A 15,776-nucleotide genomic window follows, 5' to 3' on the forward strand; every position below is an offset into this window, starting at 1 on the left:
ACCACTGGTAAAGAGAGGACAGCCATGGGCCCTATCTCAGTAAGGAGTTAACATCATCAGAAATGGAGGGATGAAGATGGGCAAGGGTTAAATAACAACTTGAACTGACAGCGAGGCTGTCAGTGTGGTCTGTGCATTAGTTACCTAATTGAAGCCTTTGAAATGGATCTTCCAGACTTAAAATGGAATAAGTACTAAATGAGCTGAACTATGTTTTCAATTAAGTCTTCGGTAGATGTGCGGCTGATATTTATTTCAAATTCAGTTATGATTTTGGAAAGGGGACAGGGTTGTGGGATCACATTAGGAACAGCTTGCATTTATATGACTGAACCCTTTCGAGGTGCTCCACAGAAGCAAATTGGGACAAATAGAAAGAAACCAGAGAAGAAGATATGAGGAGAGGTGACTAAAAAGCTTGGTCAAAGAGCTGACTTTAAAACAGGAGAAGGGAGTTAGAGAGGACAGGAGATTTAGGAAGAGAATTTCAGAGCCTGGGATTTTTTGACAGCGAAAAGCATGACTGCTAATTATGGGGCGAGAAGAATTTGGGATGTATAAAAGATAACAATTGGCAGTTATATGGCTAGAGATGGTTGCAGAGATGAGGGCACAAGAGCATGATAGGTTTTAAGCACAAAATATGAGAATTTTATATTTCAGGCATTGGAGAACAGGAACCAATGTATGTCAGTGACCACAGAGGTGAAGGCTGACCAGGACTTGGATGCAGGTAGCAGAGAAAGAGGACGCAGGCAAAACAGTTTTGGTTGTGCTGAAGTTTATGAAGAACAGAAGCTCAACCAGTTTAGCATTGGAATGGTCAAATCTGGAGGAGAGAAAGGCATGCATGTGGATTTCAGAAGGGGATGGATGCAGGATAGATGTCTTTGTAATAGAGAGAGGATAGGTGTTCGAAAGTGCAACCTTGGGTCAAATAAGGCACCTAGTTTGCAAACACTTTGCTTCAACCTGAAACAGTGGGCAGGTAGGAGCAATGGAATCAGTGGTGAGTGTTTGGAGATTGTGGCAGGGGGTAAAGGAGAGATGGCTTTGGTTTTCCACACATGTTGAACTGGAGAAAATTCCAGCCCACCCAGTGGATGGTTGTTGGGTTGATCTCTCAGGTGGTGGTGAAAGGGGAGAGTTGGAGCTGAATGTATAAATAAATCTAATTTATTCAGTATTTCAATGAAGAATTTGGCAAGAACTTATTTTATCCAGAGAGTGGTTGGAATATGGAATTCGCTACTAGATGGACATGTTGAGGTGACTATCATAGGTGCACTTAAGGGCACAGATAAATACATGAGGAAGAAAGGGATAGGAGGTTATGCTGATAAGGTAGGATGTGAGGGGGCTGATGTGCGACATAACCCAATTGGCCTGTTTGTGTGCATTCTGCGTAGTACAGCTAATCAAGGTCCTTAATGGGATTTCATTCCTGGTTGGTTGCCTTGCCACTTGGTATGAGGCACCAGAGTGCCTCTTGTTAGTTGTGGAGCTGCACCTTATTTTGAGCCATTGCCTTCTAATGGAGGAATGATAGAACACTCTGGGAGAGCTAAGCTTTTTGATTGTAGAACTTTGATTTTTTTTCTTCTTTAACTTCCGAACTGTCAAAATATTCTATGACAACAGCTTTTTGGGGTTTATTGAAAGAAACTGAGTTAAGCTTCTACTGTTAAAAGGGGAATTTCAGGCTTCAGCCTGCCCAGTTCATAATTTTTTATTCCGCAGTAAAATCAGTTTTATAATAGGCATGATTTTACACCTGCCCTATGCTGATCTAGCAAACCACAAAGTTATATCAAATCACCACAAAGAATGAGACTGCAGCAATTCAAGAAAGCAGTCAACAACCGCTTTCTGGGAAACTAGCTTTGGGCAATAATACTGGTGTGGCTATTGACTCCTACAGCTCGAACATTAGGAAAAAAATGGATAATTTCCACTCAGAGCAAATTAATGCTGCTTTGGTGTAAACATTAATAACTGTCACCAAAAATGTCACTTTCAATTGGCTAAAATGCTTGAGAAATTAGATCGGTCAACAAAGTATTTTTTAAAATTTAATTGAGTAGGTTCATGAGCAGTTCTGTTAAGAACAAAAACTATGTACAGATTTTCTTCTTCCATTAGCATGTGGGGAAAAAAACTAAATGAAAAGTGCAACTCTGTGTGATTCCAGTCAGCTGGTTCACATCAAAATCTGGGGTGATTCTTGCCACCAGTTTAAAAAAAAATACTCCATTTGGAGATGTTTTCCTTTGTAGCATTCAATAAAAACAACAGTTGCAAGAAGTCAAATACTGAGTTATTTATTAAAATTAGAAGTTTGGAGTACAGCATTTCTCTATGTAAATTTCTCAAATTAAGTACTTGGCTGAGAGGTGGGGCAGGAGGGCTGTTCTGATGCATCTCTCGTACTAGTTTGGTAAAAGTTTATCTAAGACGTTGAGTTGTGTGTGTTTTCTCCTCTTTCCTTCTACCACTCAGAACTCAGGTATAATTGAGAACTCTCCACTTTGAAATTTGTGAATGCAAACCCACCTCCTACACTTGTATACTATGTGAATTGATTGTATTAGAGGGTGTGTTGATTAATATGAACTGCAATTGTCATATATTTCTGGGTTACAGTTGAATATCATTATTTTAATTGTTCTACCTTTGACTTTTCTTTTAACAGAACTTGATGGACCGACGCATTAGACCATGGATCAATAAAAAAATAATAGAATACATTGGTGAAGAAGAAGCAACATTAGTTGACTTTGTTTGTTCAAAGGTTAGTGATTTCAAGGTCTTTTAAAAAAATGCATTAGTTTAAATCTCAGCCATTGCTGTGAAGTATGTGCCTGATGACCTTGATTGAATTTTTTGAATGGGTGACTAAAGTAGTGGACAGAGGAATGTCAACATGTGTCATTTGTGGACTTACAGAGGGCATTAGGTAAAGTTACTCGTGAGAGACTGTTAGCTAAAGTTGAAGCTCATGGAATTGAAGGAAAATTATTGACCTGATTAGAAAATTGGGTGAGCGAAAGGAGACTAGCAAGTAGGACCTTACGGGTAATAATTTCCAGATTGTTCCTGATGTCACGTCCTAGTGAGTATGGAAATAGGACAGAGCAGATGAATTCATGGCTGGATTCAAGAAGGAGGGCTTAGATTCCTGGAACATCTGGACCGGTTCTGAGGGAAGTGGCTCATGAACAGGCTAGATGGGTTGCACTTCAGGAAAGGTGGGAGCCATGCTCTCACAGACTAATTTGCTAATCCTGGAGAGGATAAACTAACATAGCAAGGAGGCGCTGTGTTAGGACCCAGAATGTGGCACCAGGAAGGAAAAACCAAGTGCACAAAGGATTGGGAGAGACAGATAGCACTAGACTAAGAAATAGTAAGGTAAGGTGAGGTCAGAGTAACAGGGAATGCAATAAGGTCTAGATTGGGTTTGCAGTGCATATATGTAAATGCACAAAGTATGGTAAATAAGGTTGGTGAGCTGCAGGTGCAGATAGCCACATAGGAATATGATGTCATGGTGGAGACCTGGCTCAGAAAAGGACAATACACAGCTACTAAATATTCTGCATACAGGTATTCAGGAAAGATAGGAAAGGAGGTGGGGAGGCAGTATTATGGATAGTATTACAGTGCAGAAGAGAGAGGATTCCTAGAGGGGTCAAGGATACAATCTGTTTAGTTAGAATTAAAAAAAACAATGGAGATATCATTGCTCGAGGTGTAATCTGTAGAACACCAATCAGTGGGAAGATACAGAAGAGCAAATTTGCAAGGAAATTTCAGAGAAGTACAAAAACTATAAAGTAGTTATAATGGGGAATTTAAATTTTCCTGCCATAGGCTGCACATTTTTCCTTTTCAGACAATAATCCAATTCTCTTTTGAATGCCTTGATTTAACCTGCCTCCTCCACACCCTCAGACAGTACAGATCCTAACCATTCCCTGCGTAAAAAAAAAAATCCTCATGTTGCCTCTAGTTCTTTTGCTACTCACCTTAAACTAGTGCCTGCTGGTTCTTGACCCTTGCGCCAATGGGAACAGCTTCTCCCTATCTACTCTGCCCATACTCCTCGTGATTTTGAACGCCCCTAACAAACCTCCTCTCAATCTTCTCTAAAGAGAACAGCTCCAACTTTGCAAATCTATGAACTTAACAGTAGTCCCAAATCCCTGGAACCAATCTTGTTAAGGCCTTCACATCCTTCTTAGAGTGTGGTGCCTAGAATTGTATGCAATACCTTAGTTGAGGCCGAACCAGCATTCTATTCACCATAATCTTGCTTTTGTACTCTCTGCCTCATGCCTCAATTTATAAAACCCTTAGAAGCCTTAAGTACACTAATCACTTAAGTCAATAAGCCTCTGTTCCTGCACCTCCTTTAAAATGTACTTATTTTATATTGCCTTTCCTTGTTCTTCCTACCAAAATGTATTGCTTCACATTTCTCTACATTCAATTTCATCTGCCTTGATGTTTATCACTATCCTCCTCAGAGTTCATAATATGTTTTTGTGAACTGTGATGAGTTTTGTGCCATCTGCAAAGTTTGAAATTGTGCCCAGTGCACCTGAGTCTAGGTCATTAATACATATCAAGAAAAGCAGCAATGTAACTTTTTTCATTCTTTCATGGGATGTGGGTGTTGCTGGCAAGGCCAGCATTTGTTGCCCATCCCTGATTGCCCTTGAACTTGAATGACTTGCTAGGCCATTTAAGAGGGCAGATAAGAGTCGACCACAAAGCTGTGGATCTGGAGTCACCTAAAGGCCAGGTCAGGTAAGTAGGGATGGCAGATATCCTTCCCTAAAGGACATTAGTGAACCACAATTGATGATAATTTCATGGTCACCATTACTGAGACTAGTCTTCAATTCCACATTTTTTTGTTAATCTGTGAAGTAGTTCAGCATTATCAGGCTTTGATTAATTGGCAAAAGTAAAATTCTGCAGGTGCTGAAAATCTTAGTAAAAGCAGAAAATGCTGGTAATATTCAGACCTGGCAGCATCTGTGGAGAGAGAAACAGATTTAACTTTCAAGTCCTTCAAAATTGGGAGAAGTTGCAAATAGGTTTTGAATAAATGAAAGGTCGAGTGTGGGAAGAAGAACAAAAGGGAAGATCTAAAAGGGAAGAGTGGAGGGCAGGAAAGATTAATGACAAAATATTTCATGATGTAAGTCCAAAGGGAGTGGTAATGGCACAAGATGTGTTTAGATGAGATTTGAATGGGAGGATATCTGCCATCCAAAAGCAAAGTAAAGGAAATAGGAGAGAAGATAGAGAAAAAAACGAACCAGCAAAAGAAACAAGATGGAGGTAGAGGTTATGATCTAAAATTGTTGAACTCAGTGTTGAGTTCAGGAGGCTATAGAGTGCTGAGTCAAAAGATGAGGTGCTGTTCCTTGAGCTTCTGTTGGGCTTCTTTGGAACACTGTAGCAGGCCAAGGACACAGAGATCAGATTGAGATCAAGGCAGGGGATTAAAATGAAGGCTCGGGGTCACGCTTGCGAACTGAATGAAGGTTTTCCACAAAGCCAGTCAGCTGGGAGACCCAATCTGGTCTCCCCGATGAGGAGCAGTGACGACAGTATACTAAATTGAAAGAAGTACAAGTAAATTGCTGTAACACTTGGCAGAAAATCACCTGTTGAATAAGGAGGTAAGAAAGGGGGCGCATGGTCAAGGTCTCTATCAATCACAATGGGAGGGTGGGGGGTGGAGGGGAGCTCTTGGTTAAGGAAAAAGGAAGACGTAACAAAAGTGCTAGAATGGAATGTTGCATCGTCTGAACCGATGCAATGGAGACAGAAACTGGGGAATGATATTGAGTGCTTACAGGAAGCAGTGTATGAGTAAGTGGAGCCAAAGTAGTTATGGGAGTCAGCGGGGTTATAGTGAAATATTTGATTAATTGGAGCCATTTTTAACAGAAGGAATATGTTTAAAATTGAACCACTCAATCGTGTCCTCCTTTCATCATCTAAAGTAGATACCCCAACTTAGTACTTTGTGATATTTATTACAATCCCGTAGAGACCAATAACATTTAAAATGAAATTTGAACTTCCAGTTAACAGCTAAAAAGGATGGACACGAGTTCACATTAAGATTTTTACTGTAACAAATGACTAAAACCACTTAACTAAACACTTTTTTGTAGGCAAACTATATTTTAAACTACAGAAAGGTGCGTTTCCCTTTTATACTTAGCACACGTTGCACTCTCCACGGAATTACAGTCCTTATTATAAACAGTCTACTGTTGCTACCAGCTTCCCCATTTTGCTGAATAGTAACTTTGAGTGACCGCCTCAAGGCACTTCGCTTAGTTTTTGGAGAGTATCCAAATTCCACTACCAGCAGTAAAGCTTGTCTTGATGATTCTTCCCTTCTGGCCACGCCAGGACAAACCTCCTGGAATCCCTAGATGGCTGCAGGATGTGTCTTCTGACTAGAAACTTCCACATTCAGCTGTAATAGTTTGTAAAACCAAACAATAACTTCTCTCTGCTGATCACCCAAATACCGTCTGTCTGTGATATTCATTGATTTGAAGGGAAGCCTGTAACCGGAACTCAAAAGTGGCTTCCTTTGCATCCTTTCCTAAGGCAATGTGAATCCCATTGGCCTTATGTTTATAATGCTAATTAACTTTTCTGGACCCCAACTCTCTTTCATCTGAGAATTAAATGGATAGTTTACAGCACAACTGTTTGCAACCCAATACTTTTACCTTTCTGGATTTTGGGACATTTGGAGATTGCTGCCATTGTCTCCATTGTGTGAACACCTTACACCCTCGCCCCAGTAACACAATCTGGGCCTCTCTTTGATCTTCAACCACCCCAGACTTCAGGTCACATGATCTCCTCCATTTTTCCTTAAATCAAAGACACAGTTACAAAACATCATAATCTTATAAACCTCTTAACCTTTTAAAATGTCAAATATGTTACAATTATCAGTTAAGCTGATGAAAGCTCATCAATGCGAAACAAAATCAACTTTATCTCTGCTAGTAAAACTCATAAGATTATGGTATGCAAACCACAGGCTTATGAATCAGAGCCGAGAATACCTGCTCCCTCTACACCTTGCATTGTTAACTTGAATTTTTTGCAGATTTTATGAATACTGTATCAGGCTTCACTAAAAACTCAGCAGTAGAAATTTTTGGTGATTGTGTGCGCTACAAATATACTTTTAAATTTTAATTTAAAATTGTAAAATGTCTCTTGTGACTGAAATAATTTGTTTCCACAGGTCATGGCACACAGTTCACCACAGAGCATTTTAGATGATGTAGCCATGGTGAGTTTTTTGCTTTTTTTTTTCTGAGATTCTGTATTCCATTAGTTTACATTTTCATAGAATGTTGCTTTCGATGGCAAATCTCCAGTATGGTAAGCTCTTAAAGAATGGCATGATTAGTGGTAGGTCAGAAGGTTAGACACAATTTAAAATCCAGCACAAAATAATGAAAAACTGAAAAATTAGAGAAAGCTAGCCAGAAATGTAAAAACAGATTGCAAGAGTTTCTACAAGTATTTAAAAAGGAAAAGAGAAACTAAAGTCAGCGTTGATCCTCAAGACAGTGTTTGGGGAATTAATAATGGGAAATAAGGAAATGGCGGAAACGTCACTCTAGAAGACACAAATAACACCCCAGAAATACTTGTAAATCAAGAGGTGAACGGGGGAGAGGATCTTAAAACAATAACAATGACCGGGGCAAGTGTACTGAGAAAACTTTTAGGACTAGAGGCTGACAGGTCCCCAGGCCTGCATCCTGGGCTCGTAAAAAGAAAAGTGGTTGCTGAGATGCATTAATTTTCCAAAATTTCCCAGATTCTAGAAGGGCCCAAACAGATCGGAAAATAGTGAATGTAACTCCTCTATTCAAGAAAGGAGGGAGACAAAATTCAGGAAAATACAGACCAGTTAGCCTAACATCTGTCATAGGGAGAATGCGAGAATCCATTATTGAGATTATAGCAGGGCACTTAGAAAATCTCAATGCAATCAGGCAGAGTCAACTTGGTTTTGTGAAAGGGCAATTGTTTCACTAATTTACTAGAGATCTTTGAGGTAGTAGCAAACAAGGTGGATAAAGGGGAACCTGTAGATGTGGATTTCCAAAAGACATTTGGTAAGAGCTCTTGGTTGTAGGTGTTAACATATTAGCATGGTTGGAGGATTGGTTATCTAACAAAGCAGAGATTAGGGAGAGTAGGGATGGTAGTAGATAGTAGGCACCCCATCCACCACCTTAAACATTGCACCACGGAGGCACAGTGGCAGCAGTGTGTACCATCTTCAAGATGCACTGCAGCAAACTCACCAAGGCTCCTTCATCAGGATCTTCCAAACCCACAACTTCTGCCTCCCAGAAGGACAAGGGCAGCAGATGCATGGGAACAGCGTCACCTACAAGTTGCCCTCCAAGCCACATACCATCCTGATAGGAACTGTACTTCATTGTTGCTGGGTCAAAATCCTGGAACTCCCTGCCTTACATTACTGTGGGTATACAGCAGTTCAAGAAGGCAGCTCATCATCTCAAGGGTAATTTGGGAGGAGGTGGTGGCATAGTGGTATTGTCACTGGCCAGTATTCCAGAGACCCAGGGTAATGCCCTGGGGACCTGAATTCAAATCCCACCACGGCAAATTTGAATTCAATAAAAATCTGGAATTAAAAGTATAATGATGACCACGGAACCATTGATTGTCACAAAAACCTATCTGGTTCACTTGTGCCTTTTGGGGAAGGAAATCTGCCACCCTTACCTGGTCTGGCCTACATGTGACTCCTTGAATCTTAAATGCCCTCTACACATAGGGATGGGCAATAAATGCTGGCCTAGCCAGCACTGCTTACATCCCATTAACGAATAAATAAAAAAAAGAACTGGGTCATTTTCGAGTTGGAAAGCTGTTCCGAGTGGAGTGCCACAGGGATCAGTGGAAAGCTGGGGCCTCAACCATTTACAAACTATGATTAATGACTTGGATGAAGGAGACAGAGTCAACAAAGGGATTTAGATAGGGCGAGTAGACAAAAATTTGGCAGATGGAATAAAATGTGGGAAAATGTGAACTTATCCACTTTTGGCAGGAGGAATAGAAGCGTAGTGTATTGTTTAAATGGAGAGTCTGCAGAGCTCTACGGTACAGAGGGATCTGGGTGTCCTAGTGCATGAATCGCAAAATGTTAGTATGCTGGTACAGCAAGTGATCAGCAAGGCAAATGGAATGCTGGTGTTTCTTAAAAAGGGAATCGGGTATACAAGTAGGTAAGTGTTGCTACAGCTATACAGGCCCTTAGTGAGACCGCATCTGGAGTCCTGTGTACAGTTTTGGTCTCCTCAACAGAGGATATAATTGCATTAGAAGCTGTCCAAAGAAGATTCACTCAACTGACTCCTGGGATGAAAGGATTATTTTATGAGGAAAGGTTGGGCCTGAATCCATTAGAGTTTAGAAGAATGAGAGGTGATGTTATTAAAACATATAAGATCCTGAAGGGACTTGACAGGGTAGTTGCTGAGAAGATGTTTCCCCTTATGGGTGAGACTGGAACTAGGGAACACAGTTTAAAAATAAGGGGTCATCCATTTAAGACAGAGATGAGTTTTTTTTTGAGGGTTGTTAGTCTGTGGAATTCTCTTCCCGGAGAGCAGTGGAGGCAGGGCCATTGAATATTTTTAAGGCGGAGTTAGATAGATTCTTGATTGACAGAGGAGATGAAGGTTATAGGAGGTAGACAGGAAAGTAGTGTTGAGGCCGCAGTCAGATCAGTCATGACCTTGGCAGAACAGGCTCGAGGGGCAAACGACCTCCTCATTCTTTTATTCTTGTGTTCTCGTATGACCCAGAAGCAGGTTTACATAATTCTGCTCTCTGATTGGAACCAGTTGTTCTAAGCAATGTGAAAATTGGGGGGAAAGAGTTTGCCCCTCTTCAGACAATACATCGCCTTAGAAACAAAATTTCAGTTTATATTATATAAATATATATATATATATATATGTGTGTGTGTGTGTGTGTGTGTGTGTGTGTGTATCCTACTTTTTTTAAAAAGCGATAAGGGTTTCTGCCTCTACCACCCTTCCAGAGAGTTCCAGATCCGAACCAGTCTTTGGGTCAAAAAAAATATTCCTCAAATCCCCTCTAATCCTTTCAGCGGTTGTTTTAAATTTATGCTGCCTGTTGATGACCTCTGCAACCCCATTTGAATCTCTCCAATCAGTTTTTCTCCCCTGCCACAGTACCTAATCAGTCCCAAATGAACGGGGCAGTGACCATTCTTAACTCGACATGTCTGCAGCCATTGACACGATTGACCACACCACCCTACCCCAACACCTCTCCTCCATTACAAAGCCAAAATCTGAATTATAGACAGAAAATGCTGGAAATACTCAGGCCAGGAGGCATCTGTGAAGAGAGAAACAGAGTTAACTCTTCAGGATGATGCCCCTACATGAAACATGTTAACTTCCTCCCTCCACTATTGTTGCCAAACTTGCTGAGCATTTCCAGCAATTTTCTTCTTGTCCGCCTTGTGAGACTGCCCTCTGCAAGTTCCACTGTGGACTTCCCAATTATAGCTGAAGCACCTCCTCCTCATCTGCCTCATTACTTCTCTAGTCTCCCAACAATCTGCCTTTGGCCACTTCCTCCTCTTCATCTGCATGCTGCCAATTAGTCAAATCACCTGCAGACACAGGACCAATCTTCCAAATGTATGTTGTCAACAAGCCCCAAAATCCCACTACTGCTCTTGACTGCTCCACTGCCTCTGTTATCAAACTGCATGTCCAACATCCAATCTAAGGTGAGCTGTAATTTGATCCAAGTAGATCGATTGAAGCGCTTTGGTTTCTGCCACAAACTTGGTACCTTTTGCCATGGATTCCATCCTGCTCCCTAGCCACTGTCATGGTTTAAACTAGGCTGTTTGCAACCATTTATTTTAGTTCTTTCATGGGATGTGAGTGTCGCTGGCAAGTCCAGCATTTGTTCCCATCCTTTGTTGCTCTTTGCATCCTCTGCGGAGCTTCTAACCCCTTAGCTTCATCAAACTTAATGTCTGCTTATATAATATAGCCTGCATACACTGTTGACCATGCCTTCAGTTACCTAGGAGCCAAGATTGGAATTCGTCTGTAAATCCCTCCACTTTGTCATCTCACGTTTCTTCCTATAAAAGCATCCTTAAAACCTACCTCTGACCAAGCTTTTGGTCCACCCCTCCAAGTATTGCCTTCTTTTGCTTGGAGCCCACTTTTTCTATTCTGATGATTCCTCCTGGTAACAGCAATATGACACAGCAGCTGTGTAAGATTGAAAATACTTAATGTTTGAAAATGACATAGATAAATTGCAATGAGAACGAAAATTCCAAGGACTCACCATCTGTGGTTAACTAAAAAAGTTAAATACAGTATCGATCTCAAAGAAAAAGCATACAATTGCGCAAAGGTGAGTGGCAGATCAGAAAATTGGGCAGAATATAAAGAACAGCAATAAATCACAAAGATTAATAAGGAGAAAAAAACCAGTATACGAGAGAAAGCTAGATAGTAATACAAAGATGGATAGTAAGAGTTTCTATAGATATTTAAATAAGAGCTGACAAAGTGAGCGTTGGTCTTACAGAAAGTGAGCCTGGGGAATTAATAAAGGAAAATAAGGAGATGGCAGATGAATTGAACAGGTATTTTGCATCGGTCTTCACTATAGAGAATACAAGTAATATTCCAGAAATAGCACTAAATCAGGAAATGGGAGGGAGGGAGGAACTCAGGAAAATTACAATAGCTGGGGAAGTAGTGTTGAACAAATTGTTGGAGCTACGGGCTGACAAATTCCTGTGTCCTGTTGGGCTTCATCCTAGGTCTTAAAAGAAGTGGCTAGTGAGGTAGTTGATGTGTTAATTTTAATTTTCAAAAATTGCCTAGATTCGGGGAAGGTTCCATTAGATTCGAAAATAGCAAATGTAACTCCTTTATTCAAAAAGGGAGGAAGACAGAAAGCAGGGAAGTAGTTAGCTTAGCATCTGTCATAGGGAAAATGTTAGCAGCTATTATTAAAGATGTTATGGGAGGGCATTTAGAAAAATTCAAGGCAATCAGGTGGAGTCAAAATGGTTTCGTGAAAGGTAAGTCATGTTTAACCAATTTATTGGAGCTCTTTGAAGGAATCCCGTGTGCTGTGGATGAAGGGGAACCAGTGGATGTACTGTACTTAGATTTCCAGAAGGCATTTGATAAGATGCCACATCAAAGGTTATTGCAGAAAATGAAAACTTAGGGTGTAGGGGTAACATATTGGCATGGATAGAAGATTGGCTAGCTAACAGGAAACAGTAGGCATAAATGGGTCTTTTTCTGGTTGGCAGGATATAGCGCGTCGTGTGCCACAGGAATCAGTGCTAGGGCCTCAGCTTGTTACAATTTATGTAAATGTCTTGGATGAAGAGACAGAAGGTATCATTGCTAAACATGCTGATAAGTAAGTTGTGAAGAGGACATAAGGAGGCTTCAAAAGGATATAGGTTAAGTGAATGGGCAAAGATCTGGCAACTGGAGTATAATGTGGGCAAATGTGAAATTGTCCATTTTGGCAGGAAAAATAAAGAAGCATATTACCTAAATAGTGAGGATATTGTGGAGCTCTGAAATGCAGAGGGATCTAGTGCATGAATGGCAAAAGACTAGTATGCAAGTATAGCAAGTAATTAGGAAAGCAAATAGAACATTATCGTTCATTGTGAGGGGAATTGAATATAAAAGTATGTTTCAGTTGTACATGACACTGGTGAGACCACATCTGGAGTACTGTATATAATATTGGCCTCCTTATTTAAGGAAGGATGTAAATGCGTTGGAAGCAGTTCAGAGGTTTACCAGACTAATACAAGGAATGGGTAGGTTGTCTGTTGAGGAACGGTTGGACAGGCTAGGCTTGTATCCACTGGAGTTTAGAAGAGTAAGAGGCAACTTGATTGAGGAGTGCTGGAGGCATGCCAAGAGCAACACCAGACATACCTAAAAATGAGGTGAAGCTACAACTTAGGACTACCTGCGTGCCAAACAGCATAAGCAGCATGCAGTTGACAGAGCTAAGTGACCCCACAACCAACGGATCGAATCTAAGCTCTGCAGTCCTGCCATGTCCAGTCATGAATAGTGGTGGACAATTAAACAGCTCACTGGAGGGAGGAGGCTGCACAAATATCACAACAGTGCAAATGATCAGGCTGAAGCATTTGCAACAATCTTCAGCCAGAAATGCCAAGTGGATGATCCATCTCGGCCTCTTCTGGAGGTCCCCAGCATCACAGGTGCCAGTCTTCAGCCAACTGATTCACTCCGCATAATATCCAGTGCCTTCAGCTGTTTCTTGATACTGCAGAGGTCCTGACAATATTCTGGCAACAGTACTGAGTTGTTCCAGTACAGCTGCAACACAGGCATCTACCTGGCAATGTGGAAAATTGCCCAGGTGTGTCCCATCCACAAAAAGCAGGACAAATCCAACCCGACCAATTACCGCCCCATCATTCTACTCTTGATCATCAGTAGTTATAGAAGGGGTCATCAATGGTGCTATCAAGTGGCAGTTGTTTAAAAATAATCTCACTGATGCTCGGTTTGGGTACTACCAGTATCACTCAACTCCTGACCTCATTACAGCCTTGGTTCAAATATGGACAAAGGAGCTGAATTCCAGAGGTGAGAGTGACTGCCATTGACACCAAGGCAGAATTTGACCGAGTGTGACATTTAAGGAGCCCTAGCAAAATGAGTCAATGGGAATCGGGGCGGGGGAATAACTCTCCGCTGGTTAGAGTCATACCTAGCACAAAGGAAGGTGGTTGTGGTTAGAAACATAGAAAATGGAAGCAGGAGTAGGTCATTTGGCCCTTCCAGCCTGTTCTGCCATTCAGTATGATCATGGCTGATCCTCTGTCTCAACACCATACTCCCACTCTCTCCCTATCCCCTAGATGCCCTTTGAGTCTAGAAATCTATCTATTTCCTTCTTAAATAGATTCGGTGACTTGGCCTCCACAGCACTCAGTGGTAGAGAATTCCACAGGTTCGCCACCCTCTGAATTAATTATTAATTAGTTTCTCCTTATCTCAATCCTAAATAGCCTATTCCGTATCCTGAGACCCCCCCCTGCCCCGAGAGAAGAAACATCATCCCTGCATCCAGTCTGTCCAGCCCTATCAGAATTTAAAATGTTTCAATGAGATCCCCTCAATGCAAACAGGCCGAGCTGGCTCAATCTCTGCACACAACACTCCAGGTGTGACCTCATCAAGGCCCAGCTATACAGTAAGACATCCTTGTTCCTGTACTCAAGTCCTCTTACAATGAAGGCCAACATACCATTTGCCGCCTTAACTGTTGCTGCACCTGCATGCTTGCTTTCAGTGATTGGTGTACAAGGACACCCAGGTCCCTTTGTACCTCAACATTTCCCAGTCTATCACCATTTAAATAATACTCTGCCATTCTGCTTTTCTTACCAAAGTGGATAACTTCACACTTATCCACTTTATATTGCATCTGTCATGTATTTGCCCACTCACTTAACTTGTCTACATCGCCTTGAAGCCTCTTAACATTCTCCTCAGCACTCACATTCCCACCTAGTTTTGTGTCATCAGCAAACTTGGAAACATTGCATATGGTCCCCTCATTCAAATCATTGATGTATATTGTGAATAGCTTGGTCCCAAGCACTGTTCCCTGCAGTACCCCACTAGTCACCACCTGCCATTCTGAAAAAGACCCATTTATTCCTACTGTTTCCTTACTGCTAACCAATTCTCAATCCATGCCAATGTATTACCTCAATCACACGTGCTTAAAATTTACACACTAACTTCGTGGGTGGGATTTTATCAAAAAGCTTTTTGAAAATCCAAATACACCATGTCCACTAGCTCTCCCTTATCTATTCTGCTAGTTATGTCCTCAAAAAAACTCCAGTTGGTTTGTCAAGCATGATTTCCCTTTCATAAACCCATGTTGACTTTGTCTAATCCAGTTGATATTTTCCAAGTGTCCTGTTATCACAGCCTTTACAATAGACAATAGCATTTTCCATACCACTGACGTTAGGCTAACTGGCTTGTAATTCCATGTTTTATCCCCTCCCTGCTCTTTTAAATAGTGGGGTTACATTTGCCATCCTCCAATCTGCCCGGACTGTTCCAGAATCTACAGAATTTTGGACGCTGGCAATCAACTCATCCACTATTTCCATGGCCACCTCCTTTAGTACTCTGGGACGTAGATTATCAGGCCTTGGGGATTTATCGGCTTTCAGCCCCATTAATTTCTCCAGCACTGTTTCTTTTGGTAATACTAATTTCCTTCCATTCCTCATCCTCACTAGGCCCCGATTCCCTAGTATTTCTGGGAAGTTATATTTGTCTTCCTCCGTGAAGACAGGACTAAAGTAGTCATTTAATTGCTCTTGCCATTTCCTTGTTCTCCATTATAAATTCTTCTGATTTGGACTGTAAAGGACCTACATTTGTCTTCACCAATCTTTTTCTTCTTACATACTGATAAAAGTCTTTACAGCCCTCTTTTATGTTCCTTGCGAATTTACTGTCATACTCTATTTTTCCTCTCTTAATCAATCTCTTGGTCCTCCTTTCTAGCAACTTTATATGACTCCTCTTTGGACCTAATACTATCTGTAATTTCTT

General features: G+C 41.1%; 1 protein-coding gene across 9 annotated transcripts in view; it reads left to right on the forward strand.

The window, feature by feature from the left end:
- Positions 1-15,776, forward strand: part of rbm25b (RNA binding motif protein 25b) — a 115,078-nt gene that overhangs the window by 84,749 nt on the left and 14,553 nt on the right. For all 9 annotated transcript variants that reach the window (XM_078562901.1, XM_078562904.1, XM_078562896.1 and 6 more), the window contains 2 exons: positions 2,693-2,791; positions 7,301-7,348. In XM_078562901.1, the coding sequence (XP_078419027.1) occupies positions 2,693-2,791; positions 7,301-7,348 (147 nt within the window). The remainder of the gene's footprint in view (positions 1-2,692; positions 2,792-7,300; positions 7,349-15,776) is intronic.

This window comes from Cetorhinus maximus, chromosome 18 (genome assembly GCF_964194155.1).
Source record: "Cetorhinus maximus chromosome 18, sCetMax3.hap1.1, whole genome shotgun sequence".
NCBI classification, from domain to species: domain Eukaryota; kingdom Metazoa; phylum Chordata; class Chondrichthyes; order Lamniformes; family Cetorhinidae; genus Cetorhinus; species Cetorhinus maximus.